At 39.0% G+C, this 17,906-nt stretch overlaps 1 protein-coding gene across 2 annotated transcripts in view; it reads left to right on the forward strand.

Moving 5' to 3' along the window:
• The window catches only part of FRMD4B (FERM domain containing 4B), a 129,858-nt gene that overhangs the window by 83,175 nt on the left and 28,777 nt on the right, over positions 1-17,906 (forward strand). For both annotated transcript variants that reach the window (XM_024123922.1, XM_028478635.2), the window contains 4 exons: positions 508-591; positions 2,113-2,178; positions 3,979-4,036; positions 5,487-5,573. In XM_024123922.1, coding sequence (XP_023979690.1) covers positions 508-591; positions 2,113-2,178; positions 3,979-4,036; positions 5,487-5,573 — 295 coding nt within the window. The remainder of the gene's footprint in view (positions 1-507; positions 592-2,112; positions 2,179-3,978; positions 4,037-5,486; positions 5,574-17,906) is intronic.

Here is a 17,906-nt window from a genome sequence, read left to right on the forward strand (position 1 = left end):
TCGTGCCCCGGTCCGGGAAGATCCCACATGCCGCGGAGCGGCTGGGCCCGTGAGCCATGGCCGCTGAGCCTGCGCGTCCGGAGCCTGTGCTCTGCAACGGGAGAGGCCACAACAGTGAGAGGCCCGCGTACCACTAAAAAAGAAAAAAAAAAAAAATGGAATATAAAGTGTGCACAATTATAGTAATAATTATGTATCAATAATAAAATAGATACATATAGGACATATACAATGAAAATGGAGTTTATAAGTAAGGAAAATGGGATTATGGCAATTTAATAGTATTAAAAAATTTTTTTTTTGTCTTTTAAAAACTTCAAAATCTCATCAGGTTGGTTGTCCATTTGGGGGCTGTCTTTAGTTAAAGTCTATAGCCTTATGTATGCTGACAATAACATTTGACAGAGCCCAATGTGCTATTGTTACTTTTCAGATTTCATGTGGTGACCAGCTTGGGTAATCTTTTAGGTAACAACGACTGACATACTGTATGACTTTTCTTTTTAGTGATGAAAATGCCAGGAAGGATTTAAGGACATTACCAGCCTTTCCAACCAAAACTCTGCAGGAGCACCCCTCCCTTGCCTACTGGTAAGCCATGCCAAGATTGCCGGTGACCCTGTTACAGTAACCTCCACTGAGAACGGCATGCTCTTCAGGGAGCTAAAAGAAATATAAGTGAGGAAAATATCAAACTGCCCATCATACGTGTCAGTCTAATCATAAGAAGACCTTGATCCTTCCAGTGAAAAGGTCTTACCAAATCTCTCTGGAGATCATTGTCCCAAGACTGTAGTCATGTGTGAAGAGTGGCCATGTGCCTTCTCATTCAAGGGCATGATACATTTGTAGAATGTGCTTGTAAGTGAATCATGCTCAGTATATGTGCAGTCACTGTATAATGCAGGCTTAATCTGGCAGAGTGCAATACAAGTGGTATAAAATACAGATTTCCTTGAACAGAGGCGTTCATAATAAACAGAAACAACCTGAATGATCAGAGGTTTCCTCTACAGCCAGAAGTCATTGTCTCTTTTGAGTTGTTTTATTTGTCTGTATTTTAATGAATCCATAGTACCCATTTCCCATGCAACATTTTTCCTAGAAAAGTACGTTTTCTCCCCTTGAGTTACTTACATTCCCTTTGAATATATTTTCCTCGATTTAAGGCTGTGAATCCTGAAGGTGGTTTTCCTTTCCACTAAAAAACTGGTTACAAAATAAATATTCAACATGAATAGCTGTAATATGAAAGTTGGAATATTCCCCAAGTCAATAGTGAGAGTAGGTACATTGCATCCTGAGTCTGGAACCTTCTAAATGAATCATTGTTAAGTGATAGTTTCTTAAGGATAAAAAGCAAGGACCAATTACTGTTGCTTATTGGTTGTATAGAGATAAAAACGTTTATTCTTCTCAATTATACTTGAGATATGACTAATGAGCTACCAGTCTGAAAGGAGGGTAAATAACTGAATGATGTCAAAGGTGACCAGACTTCAGCCTGTTTCTCCTTTCTAGTCAAAAAGTTTTATTCTAAGACAATAATGAAGGGTTTTCTTCTAAAGTATTATGTCCACAAGTAGTGACAGTAGAATATTTTAGATTGAACACTCACTCAGAAGCATTTTTAATTCTTTCTAAATCTTTCTGAACAATTTAAGGAAAATGTCTATAATACCTTACACATGCTGATCTCTCTAAAAAACCCTTTTAATTTCCCCAGCAAGGCTCTCTAACTAGCATTTAATAACATTATTTTGTGTTTATTTTATTCCATTCAGTTATGGGAGAGAATATTAGTTTTTTATTTGATGAATTGATATTATGTTTCCTTTTCTAATAATTTACGTTTTTAAAAATTTACATATTACATAAGTATATTATATAAAATTGTATAAAATCGAGACAAGGTAGTCAAATGTCTGAGGTTCAGGAGTCCATATGTCCATATCCTACAAAAACAAAAGTCAACCAGCTTCTATCTCCCAAACAAGTTGGTCTAGGCCTTCTCTCTCAAGTGTTTCAAGTAGGCCACCTGAGAATCTTGAAATTGGATCTGTACCTCATACAGTCATGCATTGCTCTACTTTTCATTTCCTTGTTTTACAGTGAGGACAGGGTAATTGAGCATTATTTGAAAATCAAAGGTCTGACTCGGGGTCAAGCTGTGGTTCGGTAAGTATCTTTCTTTTTGCTTAGATGTAGTTGTAATGTCTTCCGTTTGAGAAAGTCATCTGAATTGATTTCTATTGTGTAGTTTGTGTGCATATAGTACTCACCTGGTTAGAAGTGTCTTACCATGAATTATAAAGTGTCTTGGGTCATTCCATACTTTGGTGTCATCAATTCAGATGCCTACCAGTGTCAGACGGGTAACAAAAATGAGAACTCATAGGCCAAGTGTAGGCAATAGGGAGTGGTGGGGACTGTGGTGAACTAGAGAGCTTTTGCCCTGGCTAGAGACAAGACTACTGAGCTTCGGCATTCAGGCATAATGTTGCCAGATCATCTGATGTTTCTCAAGAAAAGCTGGAAATTACGATTTTTTAAATCCTAATTTTAAACGTTGCAAAGTAATTTTAAGAAAATTTTAGTACAACATGAGTCAAACAACATCTATCTGGAGGCCGTGTTTTGTCACCTGGTTTGTGACTCTATTTTGGGTGGAGCACGCAGTGTCGCTGTTGGATAATCTGTTTCTTTATGGTACCAACAGCAGACCATAATCTGCATTTTAGACCTATAGAATTACCGTCATTTATTAAGAACAGTTCACGGGCTACATTGAAGTTTTTAAATTGTAAAAAGTAAATTTATAATTTTAAAATTTTTGAATTGTAAAAACTAATGTAGCATTATTGCTATAGTAATTGTACAATAGAATAATTTTTATGGCCATAGAAGTTTTAACAAAAAATTTGCTGACTATAGCTCAGAGCATGTGAGAAGTGAAATAAGGACTTGGCGATCACTATTCCCCTGGTCAGTGTATAGATTTCCCCCACATCCCTGCTCTTGCACTCATCTCCTTTTTATCATAGTGCACCTGCTGTGATCTTCAAGGCAGAAATGAGAAGTTAACAGCCTGAAGTTGAATCCCTGACTTGTGCCTGTTTTCTGAACTGGAAAACAAAAAGGAATAACAATTTCCTTGAAGGATTTTAGGTTAGGTTAATGAGTGTATTATGAACTGTCCTTGTTGAAATGCAGCATCCTCTTACTTCCTTTGATCATTATCATTGTGGCTGCAAATAAGAGACTGTCTAGGGCATCCCTGGTGGCGCAGTGGTTAAGAGTCCGCCTGCCAACGCAGGGGACACGGGTTCGAGCCCTGGTCCAGGAAGATCCCACATGCCGCGGAGCAACTAAGCCCGTGCACCACAACTACTGAGCCCGAGGGCCACAACTACTGAAGCCCGAGTGCCTAGAGCCCGTGCTCCGCAACAAGAGAAGCCACCGCAATGAGAAGCACGCGCACTGCACAAAGAGTAGCCCCCCGCTCGCCACAGCTAAAGAAAGCCTGCACACAGCCACGAGGACCCAACGCAGCCAGAAATAAATAAATAAATGTATTAAAAAAAAAAGAGAGAGAGAGACTGTCTAACTTGGTAGTTAAGGCTCTAGACTGTGGAATCCAACTCACTTTGCTGGAATCCTGGCTGTGCAGTGTAATTGCTGCCTGGCCTTGGCACATCTACCTTTTTAAAAAAAAATAAATTTATTTATTTTATTTATTTACTTTTGGCTGCGTTGGGTCTTCATTGCTGCATGCGGGCTTTCTCTAGTTGCAGCGAGCGGGGGCTACTCTTTGTTGCAAACCACTCCCTGGAGTGGTTTATTCTATTTCTACTTTAGTCAAAGACAAGGTTATAATGAGGAAAGTAGATACAAATTGTGTTTCGTTAGATCACTTTTCCCAAAAGGGCCCTCCAACTAATTTAATAAGAGGTTATAATATATATTCATTTTCCATAGGTATATGAAAATAGTAGAAGCTCTACCAACCTATGGAGTCCATTATTATGCAGTAAAGGTAAATACTTTTATATGACAAGCCTTTCATCATGCCTGTGTTATTTTATGAGAGTTAGTGAACAACACCAACTTTCTAAAATCACATAAATCAATATGCATATATATGTAAATTATCTCTAGAAATTTCAGCATTTAGAATAGGATTGATTTTCTTAAAAAAATAAAAGCCTGATTGTATCTTGTCATTTTTAGCAAATCATAAAGCACATTATTTTTGCAAAATACAAGCTGTGTTCAGATGTGTTCCTGAAGCCTCTATTAGCCCTGAAATATTCAAATCATTCTCTTTTGGCACACCTAATCTTTTAGCTACTTTTGCTGATTTTTCTTTTTTCCAATTGTGCACCTTTCTAATGCTACTAGATGTTCATTTGATAGTGCCTTTGTATGAGAATCATTGAAGAATCATCCAGTATCATTTCAGCAGCTTCATAAAATCCTCAAGTTTTTACAGGATTTGCAGTACCCATTTTCAATTGGTATGTTTTATATTTGTGTAGTACTTTCAGTTGTTTATACACAGGGAGAGATTGACTTAGAAATATTTTGAGATGATAGAGGATAAAGCATATTGTTAAGAGAGTCTTGTTTGAAAGAGGAATAATTTTATACTTGATCAATCTTCAGTGACTTTTCAAGTTCTGACAGTGTTTGCAATTCAAAATGGTGGAGAATTGGATAATACCTGTATAATGAGGACACCTTGTACTAAAAATATGTACCAATTCCACTTTAATTTTTCTACTGATTCTTAATTTGTTTGCATATGGGTATAGGTTTAAGCCCAAGTTTTTCTTTCCCTATGTCAGTATATATATCCCTTTCTTTGGCAAGACCTAAAAGATAAATTTATGAAAAAAAATGTATTCCTCCCCTCCCCATATGTACCTCAAAGTCATTATTCAAGCATCTTGTCTTTGAATCATATAATTCACCCAAATAATTTTTTAGTATTCCCATGTTCATTTGTTAAGTATATTATAAACATTAGGATTTGGAACCACTTTTCTCATCGTTGTAATTCTTTGGAAACTTCTCTGACCTTTATAGCTGGTTACTGATCAAGAGAACAAAGAGCTTTTTTTCCTTTTCTTTCTCTTCTTCTTTTTTTTTTTCCAGTGGTTAACTGGCTTTGTACTCTGGATTAATTCCTGGTTGAATTACGTACATTTTATTTCTTCTCTCCAACTGTTTAATCCTAACAATAATGCTACTTTCTTTTTGATGGTGTTAATAGTATTGGTGTGTTTTGACTTATAGATCTTATTTGAAGAACCTCTAAGAAAGCATTTTAATAACAAGTTAGGATTTTAAATACTGTTTTGTTTACCAAGACAAAATTATTTTGACTTGTTGATACTTGTTAAAGGATGAAATTGGTAGATGTTACTTCATCTCTATAAGACTTAACAATTAGGTCTTGGTTCTCATGGTTTTCCATCTTCCAGGATAAACAAGGACTTCCTTGGTGGCTTGGAATCAGCTATAAAGGAATTGGCCAGTATGATTTGCAAGATAAGGTGAAACCTCGGAAAGTAAGTGTGAATCATTTCAGAAACTTATGAGAACATTGAGCTGTTCTAGAGCTAGAAACATCACTTTAAGGGGCAACAAGCAATCTTGGGTAAAGAATTTTTGATTAGTGAAGTCCTAGGTTTAGAGAAGACTCAAGTTAAATGTGAAAGACTTTTTATAATTCATTCATGCACCATTTATACAGCAATTCCACATCTGATCATTTATCCTAAGGAAGTAAAATTACACACAAAGATTTAACTACAAGGATGTTGATCACAACGGAGTTTACAAGTGCATACGATTAGGTTTCTATTTTAAGTTAGTATGAACATGATGATATCATTTGTTTAATGAATTTTACATATATAAAAATATATACATGCATCCACACACATATGCATACATATACATATGTACATTGGATGGATAAACAAATGGGTGAATTGTAAAGACGTGAGTCAAAATTTTTGGTGCTAGTTACCTCTCAGTGATACAGTTATGAGTAACCTTCTTTCTACTACTGCTGCTAGTTTTGCTTATCTTTGTTTCACAATTTTCCACATTTAACATGTCTACTTTTTGTAGAGGAAAGTAAGTTACGTGCTATTTATTAAAGGGTCACACTATCAGGTTTGGATTTTCCAGAGCTAATAAGTTACATTCTTGGCAATTTGATTATGAGGTTGTTCCTCTTGACCAAGCACAAGTGTACAATACTTTTTTGCCTCTATAAGAAGTGATGAGTTCGTGTAGATATCCATCTAGCTGCTCTGGCCTTCTCAGTATTATAATGACACAAAGGCTTACCCATGCTGTTAGGTTTTGCCACGCTCCGTGTCCTCTGCTGCCATCCCTGGGAATCACAGCTGTGAAACAATGACCTATAATAACAGACCGTGGTCAGGCTGCCTGCTCTATCACACCCCGACATCACCGCCTTAAATAGCTCTTATCACTTCCATCTGTCTCTTGCTTTAATTTGTACTAGAAAAACAGCCATATTTTTCATAAAGTCAGGCCCTGGTCATAGTACCACAAGCTCTTCATCTTCTAAGTGTCCTTTTAGCTTCAATCAGTACTTACAATCTTCCTTTGAGTTTAGAGAATAAATAAGCTACCCTTTTCTTCCCATTTTATGGTTGTGAAACTGGCACAGAAAACATGAAAGGGTGTTGCCCAGGACAAACCACAGCCCCCTTTGAGCGCCCATCCAGCTCTGCTGGATCAGACTAGCTGGGCACTGTGGCTTCTTATTGGGAATTATCAGTAAAAATAGGAAAGCATTATTTTTAACAAAAGATCCATCTGTGTGAGGCGTGGTAAGTAAGCATTTGTGTAATCATACAATTAGAACTTGATGTGTATAATTTTGGCCCAGTGACCCAGATCAGTTGAAGTAAGGAATACTTGATTTCCGGGAGGAATACGAGTAATATTGGTTATATTTGAAAACTTGTTTCTAAGACCAAATTTCTAATAATGTTAGAAATGATATGGGCATACAGTTTTTCTTTACAGTTATATATTTTAATGTTTTTACCAAAAGTTTTAAATAGTCATTGTAAAAGAAACCAACAACAACAAAAAAGCACACACTACAGAAACATCAATTGGGGCAGGAAGTTCTTCAGCAATCTCCATCCCTCCCCTCTGATAATCACTGTCAAGAGAATGATACTGCTTTGTTTGTTTGTTTATGAATTTTATTTTGTTTTATTTTTTATTTTATTTTTTTAATTGAAGTAGAGTTGATTTACAATATTGTGTTATTTCTGCTGTACAACAAAGTGATTCAGTTATATATATGCATAAATTCTTTTTCATATCCTTGTCCGTTATGGTTTATCACAGGATATTGAATATAGTTCCCCATGCTATACAGTAAGATCTTGTTGTCTATCCGTTCTATATATAATAGTTTGCATCTACTAACCCCAAACTCCCACTCCATCCCTGCCCCACCCTGCCACGCCCCGTTGGCAACCACAAGTCTTTTCTCTAGGTCTGTGAGTCTGTTTCTTTTTTGTAGATAGGTTTGTTTGTGTCATATTTTAGATGCCACATATAAGTGATATCATATGGTATTTGCCTTTCTCTTTCTGACTTACTTCACTTAGTATGATAATCTCTGGTTGCATCCATGTTGCTACAAATGGCATTATTTCATTATTTTTTATGGCTGAGTAGCATTCCATTGTATATATGTATCACATCTTCTTTATCCATTCATCTGTCATGGACATTTAGGTTGTTTCCGTGTCTTGGCTGTTGTGAATAGTGGTGCTGTGAACATGGAGGTGCATGTATCTTTTTGCACTGTAGTTTTGTACTGTAGTTTTGTCTGGATATATGCCCAGGAGTGGGATTGCTGGATCATATGGTAATTCTATTTTTACTTTTCTGAGGAACCTCCATACTGTTTTCCATAGTGGCTGTTGATACTGCTTCATTTAGACCTTGTCAGCATGTATATTAATCTTTTACAGAGAGAAAGAAATCTTACTATGTATACTATTCCATACTATGTCAAATTTCTCCAAATCACTGCTAAAACAGATGTCTTTTTACTGTTTTTAAAGCTGACTAGTATTCCATGGTGTTGAAATACATAATTTATTTAACCAGTTCTCTCTTGATGAACATTTGGGTTGTTTCCATTGTGGGAAGAGTGGGTTGGAGCATAATGAATTTCAGCCAAGGCAAATAACTAGCCCCTATTATCTATTTTGTAAGATCATGTTTTCTTAAGGTAGACCTCATCCATGTTAACATTTTTTTTTTGGTAATTTATTTCTTTCCTGAATTTTACTTTAAGAAATAACATTTCTTTGGTTTTTCTGAATCTTGCATGTAAAATATAACTTAAATCGACTCACAAGTAATTTCTTAGCTGTTGTGGCTTGAGAAAATTGAGATTCTCACAGACTCTAAATGCATCTACTGAAAACAACCAGGCTTTCTTCCAAAATAATGGTGAATCAGAATCTACACAGTAAATATTGCTGTTAATTTCCTCTCAGTTGCTCATGACTCACAGGCCTTTCTTTACATTCACAGTTTCATAGAAATTGGTAAATATTGTTTGACACTGATCATAATCAGGTTTGCTTGTTCATTTCAGAGTCTAGACAATGATCAGAAGCCACTTCCTTTTTTCAATTTGCAAGAGTTATCCTATTTTATTTTCAAGACATGCCATTCAGGTCGAAAAGGACCATAAACAGGCCATCTGGTGTCATCACTGTCTTGCTTTCTCTTTCTTGGTTATTTTAGCAGGGGTCCACTTTGTACCACTGTTTGCTTTCTCCTTGCTTCTTCTGTTAAACCTGACAATGGATTTTGCTTCCGTATCTTTATTTTTTCCTGTCTAGACAACTTAAGAGTTTCATTGGCAGGAGGATGTTCTAACGTCCCTGTCTTGGCTTAGTTGCACAAATAAGGGAATGCCTAATTTAAAGGGTCATTAACACTGACATATAAAAGGGGGATCACGCTTCAGCTGTTTGCATGGACCTATGCTCCAGCAAGTTACCAATGGCCGGGCAGGAATGAAGGTCATATTGCCAAATTGGAATGAAACAAAGGCTGGAATGGGAGGTTGCGTAGATGCTCAGCCTCTTGAATCACATGCCTGCTGCATTATAATTACATGGCTTAAAAACAGGCCAGAAGGAGGAAGAATTACTCATGATAAGATGTCAAAAGTCTGTTTTGAAAAAGGGTTGGTCCGAGGTCCACAGGCTGAGGCCTCTGTCCTTTCCACATAATGTCTATCAGTCGTAGGGTCTGAATATTGGGGACTGTGTTTGTGTTACCTCCCAAAACACCCAGCAGAGGCTCTTCATGTGTACTGTCTATAAGGCTTTTGCCAGTCAGGGGGTTCGATTTGTTTGCAATCCACGTAGTATAATGCAACAGGGCAAGGGTTTGGGAAGCAATCCAAAGACTGTCTCTGATGTCATTTGCTGTGTGACCTTGGACATGTTGTTTAACCTCTCTTTAACCTTAGTTTTCTCATCTGTGGAATGGTAATGCCACCAACTACTAGGGTGGTTGTAAGAATTAATGAGATTATGTTTAGTGTTGTGCCTGATACACAGTTATAACTCCATAACTGGTAATTACTCATTTGTAGTGAGGGAGAGAGACAATAAAGAAGGGTATGAGAAATAGTCTTGGATCACTGCTTAAGGAAAGACCCAACCTTGCTACAAACCCAGAACCCTAGTGTCCCACATAAGAGTCCACACTCACATTTACTATTTATTTTCAGAGACTCGTAAGCATTCTGCCCCTCCCAATTCATTAACCACAATGCCCTAAGGTATGATGCAAATTAAGAGAAATTTTTTAACTTCTGAGTTACAATCCACAAAAATTACGGTATTAAAAAAATTAGGTCGTAAGCAGTTTTTCTTTTAAATCCTTCCTTTGTGCATGAAATGTGTCATTGCAAACTCTTAGGGAATGTGAAACATACCAGAACTCAACTTCAAATCGTCGGATGTTCAAACTTAAAAACGATGAAGGTTTATTTAAAAAACAAAAATTCAAACATGTGCCTTCTAGGTTTTTATTGTTCATTCAGTATTTCAAGGAAAAATGTCTGTTCTTCACAAAGAAGTAGACAATGGGTCCGTGGCTGAGTAAAGTATTTGTATATGTCATGACTGATTTGTACCCCTCTAGCAAGTTATTTCCCTGGGGAAAACCAGAACCTGTCAGAGGTGGGAGGAAAAAAAATGACATGCTAGTCAAGGTGTTATAGGTAGACCATAGTAGGATAAAATGACTTTCAAGATTAATATCTTTTCTGCATTATAAGACTAATAAAGTCTTGTGATACATGTCATTACCCCAGGGCATTTCAGGGTGGGGAAAAGGTCTTTAGCCATCAGTTTACTGATTTTTTTAAAATTAATTGGAATTCCCAACTGCCTAGAGTAGACGACTTAAGTAACCAGCACAAAAGTCTTCCTGTTTCCTTGTCATAAAAGTACAGGGTTCATTTCATTTAAACTCAGTGACTTACTTATTTTTCTAAGCCCAGCCATCTTGATCATTTCTAAACCCACCTTGCTTCCTCCACCACTACCCCATCACCATGGACCTCAATTAGGATGCTGCTTCTAATGCTGCTTAAATTCTAGGTGAGCTTAACTATAGGGGAGAGAAGAGAATGTGTGCCGTCCAGTTGTATTATACTTTCTACATCAATACAAAATGAAGTATGATGTGCAGGGAGAAAAAGAATTACAGAATGTCACCCGGAGACCAGTCCATCTGGTCTATACTTTGTAAAGTATATAATTAAGCTCCAGCCACACCAGGAATCAATTTGATTGTTAAAACCTTCTACAGAGTCAGTGGGAGGAGAACTCCAACCCTGTAACGTGGATTTGAAATAAGAACCAGTCTGGCACTCCACTTACTGGTTGGCTGACCTGGAGCTGTCACTCAACCTTCTGGGTCTTTATTTTCTCAACTATCAAAATCAAAGAATTCTATCTACCTACCTCACAGATCATTATGTGGACCCAATGAGTTAGTGAATTCTTTCACTGACTATATATTTTTCTTTTCTTGTTTTAAATTTATTTTTTATGGAAGTATAGTTGATTTACAATGTTGTGTTACTTTCATGTTTACAGCAAAGTGATTCAGTTACACACATATGTATATATATTTTTTCAGATTCTTTTCCCTTATAGGTTATTACAAAATATTGAGTACAGTTCTCTGTGCTCTCCAGTAGGTCCTTGTTGGTTATCTATTTTATATATAGTAGTGTGTATATGTTAATCCCAAACTCCTAATTTATCCCTCACCCTGCCTCTTTTCCATAGACATAGAAAACAAACTTATGGTTAATTATTTTTCCCTTCACACCATACTCTAATTTATAGAAAGTTTACTGGGCAGCATAGGCATTTGTCTTTTCCTCCTGTAGTTAATCACTATTAAAATTTGAAGCAGTTCTTCTAAAACAAGGAACTCTCAGAGAATTGGATGGGCATTGGTAAGTCTCCATTTCCATCTCACGACCAGTAGGCAGATGGAAAGAAGCCAAGGCAAGCAGCCTTATTCATAAAATCACCAAGTTTAGGGACTCCCGTGGTGGTCCAGTGGTTAACAATCTGCCTTCCGTTGCAGGGGACGCAGGTTCAATTCCTGGTCGGGGAACTAAGATCCCACATGCCTCAGGGCAGCTAAGCCCACACGCCACAACTAGAGAGCCCGTTCGCCACAACAAAAGATCCCACGTGCCACAACGAAAGATCCCGTGTGCTGCAACTAAGACCCAACACAGCCAAATAAATAAATAAATAAATAAATTTTTAAAAAAGGTTTAAAGAAAAAACCACCAAGTCTAACTGCAAAGGAGGCTGGGAAGTGTATACTCTAGGTGGGTGTTCATGGACAAAGCCATCACTCAAGGTGTTTTGGTAGAAGGAAAAATAGATCCTGAGGGTGATAAGTAGTTCCTGTCACTCTGTGTTTGTTTCCTTGGAAGTCTTCCAGGGGGATGGTAAACAAACAAGTGAGCAGAGAATGAAGACATAATTATAAATTTTGAATAGTCTCTGATGGAAACAAATGAGACAGAGGGACAAAAATGGGATGGGTAGGGATGTTTCAGGTGTTCAGGCAAGGCCTCTCTGAGAAAGGTGACATTTAAGCTGAGACCTGAAGTGTGAGAAGGAGCCAGGCTTAAAACAAAGAATGGGTTGGCACGTTCATGTCAGAGAATAGTGTATGCTGATGGGAGGCAGGTGGGCACGTTATAAAAACTGAGAGGCCCCTACAGCTAGGGCTTAAAGAGTGAGTGTGTTCCCTGTAGAAACTGAAGGTGATGGTTGAAAAAGAGGAAAGGGCTGCTGGACAGGCAAAACCATTAGATTTCATTATTGCATCTGTTACTCTGTGTTTCTAGGCATTTACCAAATGGCTGAATTGTTGGCACATACAGAAAAAATGAAAGATAGCTCTCTAATAGGATTGACCAGTCCAAATGCAGAGAAAGCCAGGTAGTACATAAAGCACGGTGAAAATTTCTTCTATCACGGGGCATAAACGGTAAAGTTTTCTTCATTCTGTACTTAGAACCAAAGATCGGTTTGGTTTTAATTCATTCATCCTTCAGGAGCAAATCTCTAACGAAGTGCAATGTACTCTGATATTTTTCCAAAAAAAAAATAATGAGCCCATTCTGTCTGCAAGGGCCCTATAGTACTTTATATATTTTTTTAAAGACTTATTTATTATTTATTTATTTAACTTATTTTTGGCTGCGTTGGGTCTTAGTTGCAGCATGCAGGGTCTTCGTTGAGGCGTGCGGAATCTTTCGTTGTGGCACATGGGCTTCTCTGTAGTTGTGGCGTGCAGATTTTCTCTTCTCTAGCTGTGGCGCCCAGGCTCCAGAGCATGTGGGCTCTGTAGTTTGTGGCACACGGGCTCTAGCTGAGGTGCGCCAGCTCAGTAGTTGTGGCCTGCGGGTTTAGTTGCCCTGTGGCATGTGGGATCTTAGTGCCCCGACCAGGGATCGAACCCGAGTCCCCTGCATTGGAAGGTGGTTAACCACTGGACCACCGGGGAAGTCCCCTACTTTATATTCTTTATCTCGTTTAAGGAAAAAGCCAAGTCCCGGTCATCAAGAACCTGACAACCCATCTGGAAAGACAAAATCATATTCAAAATTAGAGATTTTTATTGAAAATATTTAATAAGCAGACTAGGTACCAACCTGTGAGGAGGGATGCCAGCTGTAAACATCCAGAAGAGCCATGCAGGTGTCTCTGAGCGACAGGTCAGCCCTGGTTATACCAGATACGTGCGGTGAGCACTCTATTGCAAGTACTAACGGAAGTCATTAGATCAGCTCTGAGAGGTCAGAGATTTGGCCACAGAGGGAATTTATATGAGGTGACATCCTCTTAGATGGTCAGATTTTTATATCATGCATTTTCTGATACCCAGGACATCTTTGTCTAAACGTTTCCAAAAATACTCAGAATGTTTCACTCCTTGTGTTTAAGACCTGATGTTTTATGTGTGAAGGGTTATCACATCACATCTGAAAAAGTAATTTTTTCTACCTGAGTGTGTACCATTTGGTGTGTTCCCGGGCATTGAGAGCATGGCCTCTTGTAGTCTGATCAGTTGTTCTAAGTCCTTCTGGGAGGGAACATTTGCATTTAGAAAACCATCCAGACATCTGTTTGTTCCTAAAGACATACCTAGTTGAGAAAAAGAGAAATCCAAAATTCATTATTTTATAGCAAAAATTTTATCTTCTTCATCGACACACTTCGCCCACCAAAGCATAGTTATGTCACCAGAAATTATCCTCTGAGTCAGGTGTTCTCATTCTCTGCGCTCTTGATGTTTTGGGCCAGATCATTTTGTCCTGAGCATGGTCTCATATTCAGCAGCATCCCTGGCCTCTAACCACAAGACGTTAGTAGCAGCCTCCCCTCCAGTGTGATAAACCAGAAATGTCTCCAGACACGGCCAAATGTTCTGGGAGTTGTGGGTGAGGGTGGGAAGTGAAGAGAAATCATCATTGGTGGAGAACCACTAGTCTAAGTAAAATATGAGAGACTCAGAGTTCTTTTCTGCAAATGGCTGCCGTAACTGCTGCCATTTTCTTCCTATGAGGTTGAACTGGGAATTACTCTTTTTTTCTTTCTTTTTTGGTTAACATAACAAATCTCCATAGAATACTCTTCCCAAGTAAGCAAGGCAGGATAGTGTGCTCTGGTAACTGGGGAATTTGGAGCCATGGTTGTGCTTGGGTGTGAATCCCAGATCTGCCCCTATTTAACTTTGGGACCTTGGCCCATTAAACCTCTCTGAGCCTCAGTTTTCTCTTCTGTGAAATGGGGCCAAATGTAGTACCTCCCCATAAGGTTGTTGGGAAGACTCATTCTCAGTCACATAAATATTTGGTCGAAAGATGGCTAGCTGGGTAGAAGGTAGGTCAGTTTGGCTTTCTCAAAGCTCATCCTGCAAAATTCTAATTTTCTGGTACTCCAGGAGGCAAAACAGATCTGCTAGCTGGCTTGTGGGTACTAACAGTATACTCATCAAGTGTTACTTTTTTTAAATGAAAAAAGAATAAATCAATAATACAGTGATCTTGTTTTACATCAAGTTACAGCAGGGGAATCACCCTATATGAGTCATTATTTGATATACAGTCATACACCACGCTGCTACTACCCCAAATTTAGGAATTTCCAAGTGAATTTGCAGTTAAATGATTAACCTGTATTATAAGTGCTATTACCAAAAAAAACCAAGCCTCTGATGATGTCTTTCCTGCCATTGCCTAGTGTTAAACCTTTGGGTGCTGCCTACCTTCAATCCATCAAGATTCAAAGAGACAGTGCATCCTTTCTGTCCGAGACTTTTCCTTGTCTTTCACTACCCCACAGGTCCCCTGTGCTGGTAGTGGGTCACACTCCTCAGCATTTTTGTACATGTTAGGGCGTGTCTCTTCTTTTCTGGGTACTCCAGTCAGGAGGGAGCTTGCTAGCTTGCTGCCATTGCGTCTCCCTGTGGGCGTGCCTTTGACCCAGTCCCACGTCCCTCCTCTATGATCTCTGTGATACAGGAACAGTGAACAGATTTCCTACCTAGAGGGTGTATCAGGAAACCACCAATGAAATCAACAGAGATACAGCAGTTTTTACAGAGGCTGAAGCTCATAGAATTGGAAATCTGAGGGACACAGAAGTGTCAACAGAATAACTTGGCTATTTCTCATCAGTGGAAAGACAGATATGGGATCCAGACAGCAGTTTCTAGTTCTCTTTCTGCTGTTAAGTGGCTCTCCTCCATCTTCAGAAGAGATGATAAGATAAGGGAATTGGATTGAGGGGCCTTCCTAACAGATGCAGCTAGCTTTATCACTTACTAAATGTTGATTCTGAGCCAGGCACTGTGCTAAGTGCTTCATAAACATAATCTCACTAAACCCTTCCAACAACCCTCTGAGGCAGGCATTGTTGGTCCCATTTTACAGATGAGGAAACTGAGACTCAAGAAAGTTAAGCAACTTGCCAAATAAAGTTGTGGTGAAATCAGCATGTAAACCAAGGCAATCTGATGTGGTCCATTTGGTTCAGGTAAGCATCACAAGGAAGGGGACCTGGCTTTTATTTGCCAACAAGAACAGGACCTTACGCATAGAAGGTGGACAAGAAATAATTGTTAATTGAAGAGGAATGTGTAAAGGACTCCAAGAGCTACTTAAGTATGTGACTCCCGGTTTCCTAAAAGTCCCTCTGATTTTCCTTATAGTCTTTTTTCCTAAAGTTTGACAGTGGCCTCAGATGTTTAGGAACCAGTGTGATTGTAGCATAGGAAGGGGAAAGAGGTGATTTATTCCAGTTCTTTAAGGCTGTCATAGTGGGTGGCTATCAGTAGCTAAATATTGAGGTTTATTTAGTTTTCAACAAAATGGCTTAAATATTCAACCCATGCATCTCATTAAATAAAGTGTAATAATAACGTGTGGCAAATTATTCTAAAACCGTCAACTTCCTTTACATCTAAGGATAAAGACTATGGCATTTTACACACGTTCACTTTTGTTTCTTTTGGTTTTCTTTTGTCTTTTTGCGGTACGCGGGCCTCTCGCTGTTGTGGCCTCTCCCATTGTGGGGCACAGGCTCCGGACGCGCGCAGGCTCAGCGGCCATGGCTCACGGGCCCAGCCGCTCCGCGGCATGTGGGATCTTCCCGGACCGGGGCACGAACCCGTGTCCCCTGCATCGGCAGGCAGACTCCCAACCACTGCGCCACCAGGGAAGCCCACACACGTTCACTTTTAAAATAAGATTTGATTCAGCTTTGGTTTTCTGTGTCAGTTATTAAATTTTTGACACTTTCTTTTTTTAAGACAAGGTGATTTGTGACCTAAGGAAACATTCTCTTCCTATTGTAGTTTTTTTGATTATCTCTTTGTTACTATCATTGTTCACATTGCTCCTCTTTGACTTTTTTTGTTTTATCTCTTTGTTTATTTATTTTGTAATCTCAAAGTTAATCCAGGCTATTATTTCATCTCTTGCTATCTACTTCCTTCTTCTGATGCTAAAGGGCACAACTAATCATTCTAGATGAGAGTAGAGTAGAAAGAAGTGGGAAGACCTAATTTATGGTTTTATTGTCGCCATGCAAGTATTTCCTTTCATTACTAACACCATGAATTCTAAACACAACACAATTTCAAACTCATCCCTCCTAGTGAGTGCTACATAAACAACAATAAATACTAATTAATGATTGCCATTATGCTTGTTTAATGATCACTTTAGAAAACAGTCCACTTTCATGCTCATAACTCTGTGTTGCAAAGCAAATAAAACTCCTCTTCTCCTACCCCCCACCCCCAAATCTCCAAGAGTGGGAATTTTTTTTTTTTTTTTTTTTTTTTTGTGGTACGCGGGCCTCTCACTGTTGTGGCCCCCCCCGTTACGGGGCACAGGCTCCGGACGCGCAGGCTCAGCGGCCACGGCTCACGGGCCCAGCCACGAGCCTCTCACTGCTGTGGCCTCTCCCGTTGCGGAGCACAGGCTCCGGACGCGCAGGCTCAGCGGCCATGGCTCACGGGCGCAGCCACGAGGCGGCATGTGGGATCTTCCCGGACCGGGGCACGAACCCGTGTCCCCTGCATCGGCAGGCGGACTCTCAACCACTGCGCCACCAGGGAAGCCCGAAATCTCACTCTTGTATGAAACAGACCAACCTTTGTTCACTTTATACAAACTTCTATTATTTTAATTTTTAGAAATTAAAAAAATACAGGAATACCAAGAAAGTGACTACACCTGCATAACCACTTAAATTGACGATTACTAATATTTTGTCATATTTACTTCATCTTATTTTTATTAATAAAGTAAATCAAACATGACTGGTAACATTGAAGTTTTCTGGGCCACTTACCCCTCATACATTCCACCGTCCCCAACTGCTATCACGAAGGAAGCTTGTGCCATTCCTCGTCACTTTTATACTATTGCAGGCACATATATGAAATTACATTTTGCAAAAGCTTTCCAGGGATCGAACCTGGGCGATAGCGGTGAAAGCACCAAGTCCTAACCCACTGCATCTCCAGGGAATTCCCTGCAAAAACTTAAGATTTCGGGAGGGGAAATGGCTTTGCCTTTCAGACTTAAAAATGCAGTCTCATTCCCATAACTTCGTTTGCAAACCAGTTGCCATCTAATTATTTCACTCTTTAAATTAGCTGAAACCCTTCACCTTTTAAGTAGGGTTTTTGCTTGCAGGGGGACCGTCTGCTGTCCGTCTGCTGGCAAAAGCTAGTATTTCACGTTT

This window comes from Physeter macrocephalus, chromosome 18, assembly GCF_002837175.3.
Source record: "Physeter macrocephalus isolate SW-GA chromosome 18, ASM283717v5, whole genome shotgun sequence".
NCBI classification, from domain to species: Eukaryota; Metazoa; Chordata; class Mammalia; order Artiodactyla; family Physeteridae; genus Physeter; species Physeter macrocephalus.